The 15550-nt window shown below is 52.1% G+C and overlaps 5 protein-coding genes across 5 annotated transcripts; 2 read left to right on the top strand and 3 right to left on the bottom strand.

Annotated features, from left to right (window-relative positions):
* Positions 1 to 373: 373 nt before the first annotated feature.
* On the bottom strand, positions 374 to 1358 carry B0H65DRAFT_469635 (uncharacterized protein). The gene is made up of 2 exons (XM_062827021.1): positions 1079 to 1358; positions 374 to 962 (listed from the first exon to the last, which is right to left on the bottom strand). Exons 1-2 carry the CDS (start codon positions 1164 to 1166, stop codon positions 640 to 642), a joined length of 411 nt encoding a protein of 136 aa, XP_062680675.1. The 5' UTR covers positions 1167 to 1358; the 3' UTR covers positions 374 to 639.
* Positions 1359 to 2161: 803 nt separating this feature from the next.
* On the bottom strand, positions 2162 to 4848 carry B0H65DRAFT_469632 (T-complex protein 1 subunit epsilon). The gene is made up of 4 exons (XM_062827020.1): positions 4456 to 4848; positions 4318 to 4335; positions 3052 to 4217; positions 2162 to 2995 (listed from the first exon to the last, which is right to left on the bottom strand). Exons 1-4 carry the CDS (start codon positions 4463 to 4465, stop codon positions 2537 to 2539), a joined length of 1653 nt encoding a protein of 550 aa, XP_062680674.1. The 5' UTR covers positions 4466 to 4848; the 3' UTR covers positions 2162 to 2536.
* A 600-nt stretch (positions 4849 to 5448) lies between these two features.
* On the top strand, positions 5449 to 8021 carry B0H65DRAFT_429256 (P-loop containing nucleoside triphosphate hydrolase protein; the record flags this gene model as incomplete). The annotated part of the gene is made up of 4 exons (XM_062824811.1): positions 5449 to 5758; positions 6056 to 6485; positions 6522 to 6580; positions 6625 to 8021. The coding sequence occupies 4 exons, from the start codon at positions 5449 to 5451 to the stop codon at positions 8019 to 8021; spliced, it is 2196 nt and encodes a 731-aa protein (XP_062680673.1).
* Positions 8022 to 9897: 1876 nt separating this feature from the next.
* On the top strand, positions 9898 to 12518 carry B0H65DRAFT_527179 (78 kDa glucose-regulated protein precursor; the record flags this gene model as incomplete). The annotated part of the gene is made up of 6 exons (XM_062828870.1): positions 9898 to 10270; positions 10330 to 10349; positions 10492 to 10722; positions 10785 to 10884; positions 10946 to 12314; positions 12379 to 12518. Exons 1-6 carry the CDS (start codon positions 10139 to 10141, stop codon positions 12516 to 12518), a joined length of 1992 nt encoding a protein of 663 aa, XP_062680672.1. The 5' UTR covers positions 9898 to 10138.
* A 491-nt stretch (positions 12519 to 13009) lies between these two features.
* Positions 13010 to 13846, bottom strand: B0H65DRAFT_509885 (uncharacterized protein; the record flags this gene model as incomplete). The annotated part of the gene is made up of 2 exons (XM_062828354.1): positions 13010 to 13698; positions 13765 to 13846. 2 exons carry the CDS (start codon positions 13844 to 13846, stop codon positions 13010 to 13012), a joined length of 771 nt encoding a protein of 256 aa, XP_062680671.1.
* Positions 13847 to 15550: the final 1704 nt, after the last annotated feature.

Below are 15550 nucleotides of genomic sequence, written 5' to 3'. Positions count from 1 at the left end.
GGGAAGTTGTCGAGATCTTGCTGACATTGAACAGGTAGGTCTAGTGCCGCACCAGGTTACGACTCCCCTTGCCATCACCAAAAGAGAGCAAGTACATCAGGGAAAAAGATGACCACTCCTGATAGCATGGTGCTAGAATCACCGGTGTTTGTCTCGTGCAAGAGCAGCAGGCACTCGCACGCGCCATCTTTCCCGAAGCCGCAAGTGACAACCACCATTTACACCATGGTCGGTTGCCTATACCGATCGGTACCTCCTCTACGTCTTTAAGCACATTTCACTCGCCCCTTCCCTTAGCTTCCTCAGGTTAAACCTGGCTGACAGACTCAGAAGCCCAAACTGACTGGTATGTAAGGGAATGATGCGGTTCGCGGTTTGCTCGGAATCTACTGCGTAATGAGATTCTGGAGATCATGCCCTCAAAGATATTGTTTTATTTTGTTATTGCTATTTCTCAGTGTTGAGTACTCGAAGGGAAAGAGCCAAGACGTTATTCGGTGAACGAGTCCCTCTCTGGATGACGACCTATGTATCTTTCCCTACTCCACAACATCTACTTCTCTTGTCCTTGTTTGTGACTCTCTTCATATGCCTTGAAATCATCCTCGGTATATCCTTGATTCGCTACAAGGAGATACATTAGGACAAGTCTGTCAGAGGGGGAGAGGTAGGAGTGTACTTACTGTACGGCTCGAACTTGGCAAGCTCGTCCCATCGCTTGTTCTGCAGGTGTCCGTAGGCCGTGTGCATGGTGCCCTGCGGGAGGTATATACTGTGTTCGACGCCCTTGTCATCGGTGTAGGTCATCTCGTTGGGTTCTGCAGTTCGGATGGGTTGCGGGAAGTATATACTGTGTTCGACGCCCTTGTCATCGGTGTAGTGCATCTCGTTGGGTTCTGCAGTTCGGATGGGTGTGGCCAAGGGCTTTTTTCGGCCTTTGCTTGTCTTGGATCCATGATGGGCTTATGTGAAAGCTCAGCTTGGGGTCCCCAGAGTTGTAGGTTGAAAGCAGTTGGAAACCGAGAGGGGTGGAATTCATACCAGCGTAGATATAGGCAGGGCGGGGAGGTGGGCTTACTTATACGTCGTGTACCGGTAATCCTTCCTGCCAAGTTGGACCCCTGCTCTGCAATAGGTGCACGCCTCCCACACCTATAATCCTCCATGGACGTTATAGCGAAAAATCCCACTAGAATGGTCGGACGACGGTCATTGGACGAGAGGTAGGCAATAGTGAATCCTCCGTTGGTACATAAACTGGGTCTAACTGTACAGGTATGCTTTCATTCATCTTATAAACTAGCTACAGGTCTAACACGTAACAGCAAAACCACCAAGTAACCTATCACAACTCAACACGCGCAAAGTGAAACGAACATGTCAAGCGATCAACCCTACACCCCGCTCTTCACTGCTTATAGAGTCAGCGCAGGTTGCTTTTACTTACGTTACTACTTACTTACTAGTTACCTCGCAGTATCAACGCCACCAACCAGAAATGTCAAGGCTCAGGCGCTGTTGGCTGAAGCAGGGGTGCTGGCGGTCGCCAAGGTCGTCGGGGTGCCATCGGTGGCGGGCCCGCGGCTGGGACGCTCTTGGCGCCCATAAACTCCAGGTACTTGGGGGTTGTGGTGCGGTTCGGTGGTGGGACCTTTCCTCAACCCCCTACCATTAAGTAGGGGGAAAAAATATTCTGGGACAAACTTTTAATCTGGGACATCTGAAATGTTAGCGTGCACCATAGAAAAATGTTAGTGGGAAGATGCAACAATAACAACCACATCCACCATTTTTCTAAAATTCTGGCAAAAATCGCAAAGTAAGAAATGATTCTAAGAAAGGCGCTCCCAAAGTAGCAAAAAATCATCTTGCGATTTGGGTGAGCAGTACCTTCCTGGCTTTTCGGTAGTTACTAAACATCGTCACTTAGGTCGCGCGAAAGCATCGAACCGAACCGATGATACTATAGCAAAAGACGCCTACAACCAGTTTTCTCCCCAACGACTCGGCCAAAATTGATGCAACTTTGAGAATGTCTTTCTCAATAGCTCTTTTTGCTTCCCAATTTTTGCTAGAATTTTAGAAAAATGGTGGATGTGGCTATCGTTGTTGCATCTTCCCACTAACAATTTTCTATAGTACAGCCTAAGATTTCAGATGTCCCAAATTAAAAGTTTGTCCCAAAATATTTTTTCCCCCTCTTATATGAGAGGGGGTTGACAAAAGGTTCCCAAGCCGCCCGCCCAACCCCCAAGTAACCCACCACAATGCTCAGAAAGAACTTTTGGGCTCGATCATTTGTCTTCACACGTCTTGTTTTGGTATCTACAAGTACTTCTCTATATGGTCTGAACCAAGCGGTCATTACAACCGTGATATTCCTACAAGATCTTATCTTGACATTCCGAATCTTCTTTTTGACTCGGTAAATGCCAAACCCCCACACATCATTCTCCCAAGAGAATTACTCGTCGGTTGTACAGGCTCTACCTTTTCCTCATGCATCACACATCTCCCTCTCCCCTTTGCTCACCGCTTAGTAATCGTCCTCGCCCGACCCAGACACAATGACGTTGTTGATCTTGAGAATCATTCTGCAGAGCTGCGTCGCAAGCATGAGCTGCTGCTTCTTGCCGATAAGGGGATCAATGACGAAAGCCTCCTTCATGTTGTTCGAGCCACGGCCCATGCAGTCAACACCAAGGCGACCGCGACCAGCAGGATCCTTGACCTGCTGGCTCTTGACCTCGGCCAGGGTAGCGATGGGGTTGAGACCGCTGTTCTCGGCGAGGGTCATGGGGATAGTGTCGAGAGCGTCGGCGAAGGCGCGCATGGCGTACTGCTCCAGACCAGGGGACTTGACAGCAGCGTCCTCAACGGCCAAGCTGCAGGCAATCTCGGCCGAGCCACCACCGTAGACAACGCGGTTGTCACGAACAAGGTTGCGCACGACGCAAAGAGCGTCGTGAAGAGAACGCTTAGCCTCATCGATGATCTGGGTGATAAAAGTTAGCCAAGACCTTACTAATACAACGGAACTCAATCGCTTACCATCTTGTTGCTGCCCCTGACAAAGACAGTCACGGCCCTGGTGTTGGCGCACTCCTCGATCACAAGCATCTTCTCCCTTGTCGTACCGAAGGTCATCTCGCGAACAACACCAGCCCTACCGAGCTTCTCGGGCTTGAGATCCTCGAAGCGAGGAACAATGCGACCGTTTGTGGCAATCGCAATCAGCTCAATCTCGGGACCACCGACCCATCGGACAGCAGGAAGGTTGTTCTGAAGGAGCAGGTGGTTCGCCTCGTCGTCGAAACCCCACTGGCAGATGGCCAGGTTGGCACCGGTGTCCTTTATTTGCTGGATCATCTCGATAAACTTCTCGCGCTCGTAGGTCTGCAGCTTCTTGAACTCCTCGACGCTGGTGATGTCGAGTCTGTGCTTAGTCTTGGGCTTGGGGGGCTCGAAGGCGCATGTGAGAATGGCAATCTTGGCGTCCCTAACCTCGGAAGGCATCTGGGGATGCGAGAAGTCCTTGTCGACAATAACACCCTTGACGAGGATAGTATCTTCAAGAGCGCCTCCAACCTTGCCGTCCACCTTGATGAGCTCGAAATCGACATCCTTGCGCTCCAGATCGGCGACGGAGAGGACCGCATCGACGGCAATGTTGGCGAACTGGTCGTGGGCCTTGGAGACAATCTTGCTGCCCAAACTTGTCCTCGCGACCTTGACCAGGTTTGCGGTTTCCTCCTTGCTGAACTCGATAACATCGGAAATTCTGTCAAGCTCGGCCACGGCAATGTCGCAAGCTTGGTCATAACCGTCGGCGATTCTGATGGGGTGGATGCCCTTGTCAATAAGCTCTGCCGCCTGCTCGAGCAGCGCGCCAGCAAGCACAACGACACCTGTGGTGCCATCACCGATCTCGTCATCCTGGGACTTGGAGAGCTCGACTAGTAGCTTGGCAACGTGATTTGTGATCTCCATTTGTTGTAGAATGGTTGCGCCATCGTTGGTCACTGTGATATCGCCGTCGGGGGAGATGAGGATCTTGTCGAGGCCACGAGGTCCTAGGGAAGTCTTGACAATGTTTGCGACGGTTCTGGCGGCGAGAATGTGGTTCTTGACGGCTTCGTTTCCGTATTGCCTCTTCTTCTTTCCTTGATCTCTGACAACGATGAGAGGGCGGCCCTGCTCATCCTTCATCATCACCGCTGTTTCGGGGAGGCGTTAGCATATTCGACCGGCGTTAGCATATTCGACCGGCGTGGGATCGGAATGGTCGACGGAAGAACTCAAAGGGTCGCAGCATACCGTTCGACAAATCCAAATCTACACATCTCAAAGTTAGTTATGCTGTCGCGGTCCGGTGGACGGTGCGGTCTGGAAGGTATTCTGAGAAGTGGGGAGGGGTGGTTAAAGGGGGGGAAAGGAGGGGCTGAAGAGACATACTCAACGCCATCTTGGGCAATATTACGACTGCGGTCGGTAATGTGCAATCACTATTATTGTTTGATTATGTGGTCGACCTCGTAGAGCTTCGGCGTGACGGTCGGGGCGGATGCAGGTATGGTGAAGAGGATTGGGTTTGGATGGTGTTGTTGGTGAACGCTGGTGGAATGGGCGCCAGACAGGAGCTCTCTGCGACCTCCGCATGCTGGCAGGCACCTTTCCCTACGCCAATCTCAAAAAATTGAGCCCAGCTTCCACGAAGCCGCCCCGCCAGCAGGAAGGCGGTCAGCTCCACCGATAGCCGTTGATGCTGCTCTGCTGTGCAGCCTGTGCTGTGCTTTGAAAGCTGCCCAGCAAGTGACGGGGGGAAGCCAGCTGGCAAGTGGTACATGGGAGAACTTCTGGGATAAGCGGATATGATAAGATCCGGCCGTGTGCTTAACTCAAGTAAAACGCTTAGGCCTTTACTCACTCTCACCGCTTTCAACCAGGCAGCTTCTGTGACGCTGTTTTGGTGGGGTCAACCGGCACAATTCAAGGTCGTGGCGGCAGCACCCGACCTTGATTGCCCGGACGGCCGTCTGGGCTTCCCGCTGCGGGAACTTTGTCTTTCATGTCATTCAACGTGAGGTGATCTGATGCTTCACAGCCTGCGAATTGCTACACGAGTCGGACTTTGAACAACCGAACCGCATTTATCATATCGGACCCCGAAATATACATCGGCTGCATTCATTTGAACGACCGGACTCTATTTCACCACGCCTTCAATTTTCATTTCGTCACCGTCGCCGTATTAGAGCGAAGCAGGTATCTGTGGTTGGAATCAGGGTTGCCTCAGCTTCAAAACAGCGTCACGCCCCTCTCAGTCTTCAAGCATTTTTCATCACTCTTTTACCACATTCAACCAAAAATCGCTTGGCCACAAGAGCCGCAATACTAGGAATTCATATCCTATTTCGACCAATCTGCAATTAAGCAAAAGTCATCATTATGGCGCGCCATCAAAACATCCGAAACCTTGACTACGAGGCTGAACTCGAGGAGTACGGAGCGTTCTCCGATGAGGAAGAGGAGGAGCTCAGCCCAGAAGACCAGGTTCGCATGAGGGAAGGCACAGCTCAGGTACTGGAAGCACTCGGAGTCGAGGCACACAAAGTCACAAAGGCGCAGATCGAGGAGTCACTCTGGCACTACTTCTGGGATGTTGACAAGACCATCACCTACCTCATTTCCAAGTACATCGACCCGCCCAAGAAGCCTGCCAAGACTGCTCCTCCAAAAGTAGCGCCAAAGCAAGATGGTAAGTCCAGCCCCCTCCATCACCATTCCTTTCTTTATGAACAGCGAGCCAAGTGCCGTTGCCAACGGACGCAAGGCACCTGCATCTTGGGTAAAGGGTCTGGGCCGTGGTGGCCGACTTCGCTCCGCCGGTCATATCCCGTTGCTCTTCGCGAACCCTCATTGACACCATCCTGTCAAGCGGCCACTGCAAGTGCTTCTCGAGAGTCATTTGCCCACCTGTTCCGGGACTTGCCATGGGGAAATATTCCACCCGAGCGGCAGGCCGTTCTCATACCGCCTCCGCAGCTACCTGGAGGTCTGCTTGGAGGTTCAGGAGCGCCCCCGAAGATGTCCAAGCTGCAGCAGCTAGCAGCCGCCCGGAAGAAGAAAGCCGAAGGGAAGAGCGCCTCAGAAGACGTTGAGCAGACACAAGTCAAGATGACGGAGCTCACTGTCAACGACAACCAAGCATCCAAGGAGAATCGTCCGCTGGCTGGCTTGTTTGGCAAGCGGGTTAAAACATCAGAGACAACAGCTCAAGGACGCATCCCTCTCACTATGGCGGAGCCCACAAGACCCGAAATTCCTCAAGCTCAAGCGCCGGAAGTCACTCCAAGTCTGCACCAGGAGGAGGCCCCAGTCGAACCGGAACCGGTGGTGGCCCCGCCAAAAGCGCAACCGTCTGCTTTCGCCTCGACTCTCTTCGGCCCTCTATCGGATAGCCCCAAGCGCAAACCCCGCGAGGTGTTCGAATTACCATACATGGCAATTTCTTCGTACAGCCCGGATGCTTTTGGCAAACCCAGCCCAGATGACGTGGTCCTTGCGGCTCAGGCGAAAGGTTCGCTTACGGGAAAGAAAAGGCACTAATGCGGTCACTAATAGTCGCCACAGCCGGAAAGAAGTCTGCGAACGTCCAAAACAAAAAAGGGTCATCTTCCGCAGATGGCGTGACCAACCAAGTCAACCAGCTCAAGATAGACGACACGCCATTGCCAAAGAGCCGCAATCTTAACGTGCTCTCTGAATTCGAGAAGCAGAAGGGCAAGAAGACTGCCAGCTTTGTGGTTGTCGGCCACGTTGATGCCGGCAAGAGCACCATGATGGGGCGACTGCTACTCGACCTCAACGTTGTCGACCAGCGGACCGTCGATAAACTTCGGAAAGAGGCGGAGAAGATCGGCAAAACATCATTCGCTCTCGCCTGGGTGTTGGATCAACGCCACGAGGAGCGTAGCCGAGGCGTCACCATCGACATTGCTACCAATCGCTTTGAGACAGAAACTACATCTTTCACCATCCTTGATGCTCCTGGCCATAGGGATTTTATCCCCAACATGATTGCTGGCGCAAGTCAGGCAGACTTTGCAATCCTGGTCATCGATGCAAGCACAGGAGCATTTGAGTCTGGTCTCAAGGGTCAAACCAGAGAACATTCTCTTCTTATTCGCAGCATGGGTGTCTCGAGAATCATCGTGGCCGTAAACAAGCTCGACACTGTCAACTGGTCCCAGGAGAGATTCGACGAGATCAAGCACCAGGTATCAGGATTCCTGACGGCGACTGGGTTCCAGCCCAAGAACATCGCGTTCGTACCCGTATCGGGCCTCCACGGTGATAACCTCGTCCGAAAAACCGCAGATCCAGCAGCGTCTTGGTATACGGGAAACACACTGGTGGAGGAGCTCGAGGCTTCGGAACCAAGTGCCAGAGCATTGGCCAAGCCCCTACGGATGACCATATCGGAGGTTATGCGCACACCTCAGAGCCCCATTTCGATCACAGGCCGCATCGACGCGGGCTCACTGCAAATGGGCGATGCGCTTCTGGTGCAGCCGAGCGGCGAGAAAGCCTACGTCAAATCCCTTCAGGTCGACGACGGAGAACCAGCGGACTGGGCCGTTGCCGGACAGAATGTGATACTTCATCTTAGCAACATCGACGCCATCCATGTGCGCGTCGGAGATATTGTATGCGACCCTGCCAAGCCCATCCAGTGCGTGGACACGTTCACGCTCAAGGCTCTGGCGTTTGACATCCTCATGCCCATGCAGGTGGATGTGCACAGGGGAAGACTCCACGCGGCGGGCAAGATCGAGGCTATCGACGCCATCTTGGACAAAGTGACAGGCAAGGTGACGAAGAAGAAGCCGATGATCGTCAAACCAGGAACGGTTTCCAGGGTTAGGGTCACGCTGCACTCGAAGGTGCCACTCGAGGCAGGTCAGAGGGTGGTGCTCAGGAGTGGTGGACAAACGGTAGCAGCTGGGTTGTTGGAATGACTGAAATGGGGTGAAACTTGATGGATTGGGACAGCTAAAACGGGCGAAATACGGGAAACGGAAGGTGAGGAAGTCCCCGAATACACAGACCGGGATCTTCTGCCACGGGTTCACTTATAGCCAGCGGCCGGAGGTAGCGGAATAAGATGGGACATTTGTTTATAAACGGAAACCGGATCAAGTTAACAATACAAGGCTGAAATTCCACTTTCTCTCCCTGTCGAGCAATACAGCTTGGTACTCAGTCGTGCATGTGGACAACGACCACGAAATCTGGTCCCTTCTTCTCCCCCTCCTGGTATCCCTGCACCCCGCAATGAAACACATGGGCTGGGTACTTGGAGAAGCGAGGAGAAAGGTTGGCTGTGACGTTGATGTCAATCAAAGCTGTTTCGTTATCTTATCATAGCTTTCCCGTCGGAAACTGATTTCGCTACAAAATATTGATAGAAGGTTCGATCACCTCCTAGCCTCTTCGGCCCTGTCTGTGCTTACCTCTACTGCTCAGGCTTCTTCGAAACTTGGACATTTGACATGGACCGATTGCAGCCAGCAAGATGACTGGAAAAGGTCCAATGAATAACGGCCAGTACTAGATAGAACGTCCAAAAAAAGACAGATCACCATTCACGCGGCGATAGCAAAAATGCCAACTTGTCAACTTCCCGGATTGGACAGTTTTGGGGAACTGGAGGCAGATGAGCCGCAGCCGCAGACAGCGCTGACCGATTGACTGCAAGGGTCGGTTTCTTTAGTGCAAGGGGGGGTCTCCTTACAGATGGAAACGGGATCAAGTTCACAGTCACGAACACGGCAAGAAACTTTGCCTCATCTTCCTTCTATTGTAGACCGTTTGGGTTTCGTTTGCTTTCTGTTCATCTCGTAGCAGTTCAGTTGATGACACCGACGATGATGAGTCAGTTTTCTCGTTTTCGAACCTGTCGTGACTGTTCTTTCTGAAGATGCCACGCTGTTCACAACAGGAGGCAAACCTTGAAGATTTGATGTATCGAACTCGAAGATGTGGCATGTGAATGTCGAGATTGGAATGGAACCTTTCAGCTTCACAGCGGCGATCTATCCCCTGTTGTTGGTGGGGCACAAGGTTCCCTTTGCCGTGAAGCCGCCCACGCGGTGCCAGGGGCTATGCAACATTAACGGCGGCGGCTTGCAAGAGGAAACGGAGGTCTTTATGGAAACTGGTGGAAGGTCCCGTTGATGATGGGATGAGAGCTGGAACGAGCTGCTTCGAGGAAAACAAAGAAATCAGCAAAAGACAAATTGATGGACGGGAAGAAGAGTTCAAGGGAGTGAGGGGTCCAAAATTGGTGACCTACAGACATGTTCAACTAGGTAAACCTTAGCTCGATTCTCAAATTCCGTGGATAGTATACTTGGATATACCGTGACCTAACCAAAGTGAAGATGGATCTTGAACAATACCTATGGTGTATACATGCTCGTTACCTTATAGATCCTCCAACACAAATGTTGTTCCGCTTTAGTAGGCCATCCGTACTTCAAGGGAGGCATACAGTGGCACTGTGGCATAGGCATATGGTCTAATGAAGAGCTATCCACCTTGATGATTTCCAACATTTTACCCAAGAAGTGTACCCGCAACATAGGGCATGTCTGGTCTCACAAAAGCAGCGCTTCATCCCAATGAGGCGCTGCGGAGGTACGAGAGCGCGGTTGTTGGGGTTAGTGCACCGGCCAGAAACGCGCCAATGCAGGCAATCGGCCAGACCCCCCCCCCCCCCCCTCCCCCCCCGCAAAGCACAGACCCCCTGGTCCCTGTGGGCTGGCCGCCAATCCCATTGAGGACAGATTTCCTAAATTCTTTCTATTTTCTGTAGCAGCTTGACCAGTTGGCCTTTGCTAGAAAGAGGACACCACACCTTTAACGCAGCTAGCTTGCCGGTCCCACTCGCCTTCAAATACCCGACAACCTCCCTCCATCCATCACCAATCTCCCTTTCCTTTTGCAAACACCCGAAGAGTTTAAAGTGGCCTAAGGAACCACTGCTTTTCTGTTTCTTGCTTGCTACAACGATACCCATCCCCAATTCCTTAATCACAGCAACGGCGATTACACTTCGCCAGAGCTTCCAGTAATGGAGCACCGAACGCGAAGCTGGGCCTTGGGCCTCAGCATCCTGGGCTTCTTTGCCCTCCTCTTCTCTGCTGGCTTCGTCCAGCAGGCCCACGCCGACGACACTGAGGCTATGGGCACTGTTATCGGTATTGTAAGTTGCCAGCATTCTCCTCCTTCGGGTAAAGCATTCTAACAACGCTTCTTGTACAGGATCTCGGAACCACCTACTCGTAAGTTGCCTACACGATCATAAACACGATTACCCCGCGGGGTGTGCGGCGTTTGCTGTCAACCTCGACCACAAAGCCACGTCCCGGTTTCGACACACGATACATACTGTTATTGGGGACAAGGAGACTAACAACCTCGTAGTTGCGTTGGTGTGATGCAGAAGGGCAAGGTCGAGATTCTCGTCAACGACCAAGGAAACCGTATTACCCCGTCTTATGTCGCCTTCACCGATGAGGAAAGACTTGTTGGTGACGCCGCCAAGAACCAGGCTGCGTCCAACCCCCACAGAACCATCTTCGACATCAAGCGTCTCATCGGCCGCAAGTTCTCGGATAAGGACGTCCAGCAGGACATCAAGCACTTCCCCTACAAGTAAGCCCTGGTCACTCTCGACAAACCACCCCTGTCTAGCCTTTACTGACTTTAGTTCTCAGGGTCGTCTCCCAGAATGACAAGCCTGTCGTCAAGGTCGAGGTTAAGGGCGTCGAGAAGACCTTCAGCCCTGAGGAGATCTCCGCCATGATTCTCGGCAAGGTACGTTGCATCATTTCCCCCAACAAACGCCACGATAATCAGAGACTAACCCCCGCAACAGATGAAGGAGACCGCTGAGGCCTACCTCGGCAAGAAGGTCACCCACGCCGTTGTTACCGTTCCCGCCTACTTCAACGACAACCAGCGCCAGGCCACCAAGGATGCCGGTATGATTGCCGGTCTCAACGTCCTCCGCATTGTCAACGAGCCTACCGCCGCAGCTATCGCCTACGGTCTTGATAAGACTGGCGAGGAGCGTCAGATCATCGTCTACGACTTGGGTGGTGGCACTTTCGATGTCTCCCTCCTGTCCATCGAGCAGGGCGTTTTCGAGGTCTTGTCTACCGCTGGTGACACCCATCTCGGTGGTGAGGATTTCGATCAGCGCATCATCAACCACTTCGCCAAGCTCTTCAACAAGAAGCACGGTGTCGATGTCACCAAGGACGCCAAGGCCATGGGCAAGCTCAAGCGTGAGGCCGAGAAGGCCAAGCGTACCCTTTCCAGCCAGATGTCCACTCGTATTGAAATCGAGGCTTTCTACGATGGCAAGGACTTCTCCGAGACTCTGACTCGCGCCAAGTTCGAGGAGCTCAACAACGACCTTTTCAAGAAGACCCTCAAGCCTGTTGAGCAGGTCCTCAAGGATGCCAAGGTCTCCAAGTCCGAGGTTGACGATATCGTCCTTGTCGGTGGTTCCACCCGTATTCCCAAGGTCCAGGCTCTTATTGAGGAGTTCTTCAACGGCAAGAAGGCTTCCAAGGGTATCAACCCTGACGAGGCCGTCGCTTTCGGTGCTGCCGTCCAGGCTGGTGTCCTTAGCGGTGAGGAGGGTACTGAGGACATCGTCCTCATGGATGTCAACCCCCTTACTCTCGGTATCGAGACCACCGGTGGTGTCATGACCAAGCTCATCCCCCGTAACACCCCTATCCCTACTCGCAAGAGCCAGATCTTCTCCACTGCCGCCGATAACCAGCCCGTCGTCCTTATCCAGGTCTACGAGGGTGAGCGTTCCATGACCGAGAAAAACAACCTTCTTGGCAAGTTCGAGCTTACCGGCATCCCCCCCGCTCCTCGTGGCGTTCCCCAGATCGAGGTTTCCTTCGAGCTTGATGCCAACGGTATTCTCAAGGTCTCTGCCCACGACAAGGGCACTGGCAAGGCTGAGTCCATCACCATCACCAACGACAAGGGCCGTCTTACTCAGGAGGAGATTGACCGCATGGTCGCTGAGGCCGAGAAGTATGCCGAGGAGGACAAGGCCACCCGTGAGCGCATTGAGGCTCGCAACGGTCTTGAGAACTACGCTTTCTCCCTGAAGAACCAGGTCAACGATGAGGATGGCCTTGGTGGCAAGATTGACGAGGAGGACAAGGAGACCATCCTTGACGCCGTTAAGGAGGCTCAGGACTGGCTCGAGGAGAATGGTAAGCTTCATTCCGATCCCCCTTGACACATGAAGACGAGATGCTAACAATCTTTTTTTCCCAGCCGCCACTGCTTCCGCCGAGGATTTCGAGGAGCAGAAGGAGAAGCTCTCCAACATCGCCTACCCCATCACCAGCAAGCTTTACAGCCAGGGTGGCCCCGGTGGCGCCGATGATGAGCCCGCTGGCCATGACGAGCTTTAAACAAAGATAATCTAGATTCCCCCTGCGTTTTCTGTTTTTGGTTGACGTTTAAAAAGAAATGCGTCGTTTATGGTTGGTTGGGTTGCATATTTTACCTGGTGTTTGGCCGGTGAAATGGTGGTTCGATTGGGAGTTTAAGTCCATGAATCCCAGATCTATTACGCAAGTGGGCATGTTTCAGTTAGAGCGTTTGCCATTTGGTTGTAAAATATGAATATAACCTTATTGACCAAATGTTGATGTGTCCCATGTCTTTTGCCTACCTATTATCCTAACCAAGTATCCTTGTACTCAATTCTTCCAAAACTTCAGTCGAAGTCTTCTTTCGTTCTCCTTGGCCCTCACCCTCCCCCTCCAGGTAATCTTGCCATTTTCCAGTGGTATCACCTCCCGGTATCTTTGCTCCTTCCTCACAAAAAGTAGGTGTGCATCATCGAACCCTTGCCCTGAAACCCTCCTCTCTCTCACCAACTTCCACAGGATTCACCTTCTCACCAAGGTACACTCTCCTTAAAAAATTCCTCAGGCACAGGTTCAAGCCCCCCTGGACTCGCAATCCATTCGAAAACCCTTCTCGCATCTTCCTCGTTATCCCATCCATTCTTTTTTGTTTTCTTCTTCTTCGGTCTCTCTTCTTCCTCCCCCTCCTCCGCCTCCCTCTTCTCTTCATTCTTCTCCTCCTCCTCCTCCTCCCTTTTCTTCTGCCCAAAACCCGCCTGCATGTCCATACTCATGCTCATCCCAGTCATATCCCTCGTAGCTACAGCCAAGGACACTGCCACGGGATCGTCTTGATTTGCTTGACACCACTCTGCTGATGTCGTGGGAGTAATTGGCGTCGTATGAGGAGTACTGGTACTGGTTGTAGGGGTATCTCTGCCGGCGGCAGAGGTACTGACAGCGGTACGGATAGCGGTACGGACACTGGTGGTTTGAGTCTGAGGGTGGTGGTGATGGCTATGATCGTCTGTGGGCGGCGTACTAGATGTGAACTTCTGGCACCGAGGCCTCGATCGGCGGAGTGGTTTGGTCGGCCGGGGACTCTCTTTGGGTTTGGAGGAGTCCGTTTGAGGTGACGTGATGGTGAGGGCTCCGTTGGTTTCGTCGTCTGGTTCTCGCTCTGTGCTTCGGTTGAGGCTGGGGCTTGAGTTGAGGCTGGGGCTTGTGTCTGGGCTTGGGCCTGGGCTTGGAGAACGGTGGCGCTTGAGAGGTGTGCAAGGCAGATGATGTACGGGTTATTTTGGACTGTCAAATGTTGTTGATAGTTTCAAAGGAGGTGCAACGTCTGGAGATTTGGTCTTGGAGCTTTCGTTCTTTGGAAAGGACATGATGGGTAGGTATGGTCTGTTGATGACTTTGGCTGGGGATGAGATTGGGACTGAGAGGTGGATGGAAATGGTAAAGAAATATTCGGGGTCTGTGTTTGTCCTCGTTTTATTCCGTTTTGGATTGTGTTGGGCTGATGTGAGTTGACAAGCGGGATACTGGCTGTGATGATATACAATTTGACAATCATACAGACGTTTGCTTGCCCGATGCACCATTCAAGATGGATAGGATTCTGTCAGAAGACCTGACTTGTTGGTCGACGCGCCCTGGAGTTGATCCCGTGGGTCATGTCAAGGATTTACTTTAAAAGAGGGGTTTCCGCTATAAGCGCTTGAGAAGAACAGAACGAATGAAGCTCGAAATCCATATTATGGTGCTCTGTGTGTGTATTTGTGTGGCATTCAAGTACTCGTGTGTCGTATCTTTGTTGAACGGGCAAGTTTAGCGCCGGACAGAGGTCCAGATGCTTCGTCTACTGTAAAAAGGGTTCGTTCTTACCGAGTGATCACCTGAAGGAGGGAAATGACCTCGCATAGAGATATAGAACGGCGCTTGAATTCCAGCTGTGACTAAAGATACGTCTACAAACACGTACTCACATCGTCTTCCTCCCTCTCATTTTTGTCAATAGTAAGCAACGCAAGTCAAATCCTAGTTCATTTCCTGCGGGTGTCTGGCCTCCCTTTTTCTATTCATTCCCCCATTTCCCCGTTCCTCTATCATTGTCCCTTTCTCTTCTTCGTCAGCAGTATCCGCCGTAGGTACCCGATGATCATCGCCTGGATCTGCCTCATGCCAAACTGGCTGACTACTTCTTGTCGGAAGCTACCACACAGCATTGTTAACCCAAAGATTTACTAACCATTAACTCGACAGCGGAGAAATCTTCAAAAAAACAAGGTGACCACATTTTCCCCCGGTGGAAGAGGAAATGACACAGACACATACACTTGCTCGCATCCCCATTGCTAGAAGACTCGCTCTTCTTCTCCTCCGTCTTGGGTTCGTCAGCAACCTTCTGACTGGGTGGTCCTGGTGGCGAAGGGCTGCGCTTCCGGAGCGGGGTCGGGATCCGGTCTCTGGTGGTGCTTGGTGGAGGGCTCGGAGAGTTGCTAAGCGGCTTGTCGTAATCGTAGGAGCTCATTTTGACTCGAAATTTGGGTAGGCGTAATAGCTAGCGGATTTTGGCTTTTGTCTCGGGGACAGAACAAGGGGGGAGGTGCTTGTGTGTGAAGGTGATGATGATGTGGAAAAGAATGGTCAGTAATTATTGAGAGGGGGGGAGGAGGGGGCATTTATATCCATTTTTTACCTCTGCGTCCATCGTCTCGTCTCGTTCTTGCGCCATCGACGTCGAGCAGATTGCGTATGACAACCAACGAGAGGTATGGTCAGCGGACTTGGTGAGGGGTATCAAACGCTTCGAGATGGGCCGATGTAAGCGTCATATGGATGTCAAAACTACTCGGTTGAAGGAGAAGGAGCGGGGGATACATGAGGTGAAAATTTGTACACGAGGGCTAGAAGTGCCCAGGCACAAACCAGGGGCTTGGAGAAGTAGACAACTCGAGGCCTGGCGAGTAGTGGATTTCATCGCTATCACGAATGGGAAACTCCGAAACTGGAAGGACTCTTACCCCCCGCAAAAAAGTAAGTGTGATGAACAGGAGTTTTGTTGGTGAGTCAAAAGTTTGTGAATCCTT

The sequence above is a fragment of the Neurospora tetraspora genome (genome assembly GCF_033439725.1).
Source record: "Neurospora tetraspora strain CBS 560.94 chromosome Unknown B0H65scaffold_5, whole genome shotgun sequence".
NCBI classification, from domain to species: domain Eukaryota; kingdom Fungi; phylum Ascomycota; class Sordariomycetes; order Sordariales; family Sordariaceae; genus Neurospora; species Neurospora tetraspora.
Note: the sequence above shows the minus strand (reverse complement) of the source record. Positions and strands in the feature narration are given on the sequence as shown.

Bases quoted from the DNA above. Each gene is read 5' to 3' on its own strand.
- B0H65DRAFT_469635 (XM_062827021.1), bottom strand. From the start codon at position 1,166: ATGGAGGATTATAGGTGTGGGAGGCGTGCACCTATTGCAGAGCAGGGG. The intron at 963-1,078 runs GTAAGCCCACCT...CTTTCACATAAG, and splicing joins TACCGGTACACGACGTATAA to CCCATCATGGATCCAAGACA.
- B0H65DRAFT_469632 (XM_062827020.1), bottom strand. The intron at 2,996-3,051 runs GTAAGCGATTGA...TTTATCACCCAG, and splicing joins TCAGGGGCAGCAACAAGATG to ATCATCGATGAGGCTAAGCG.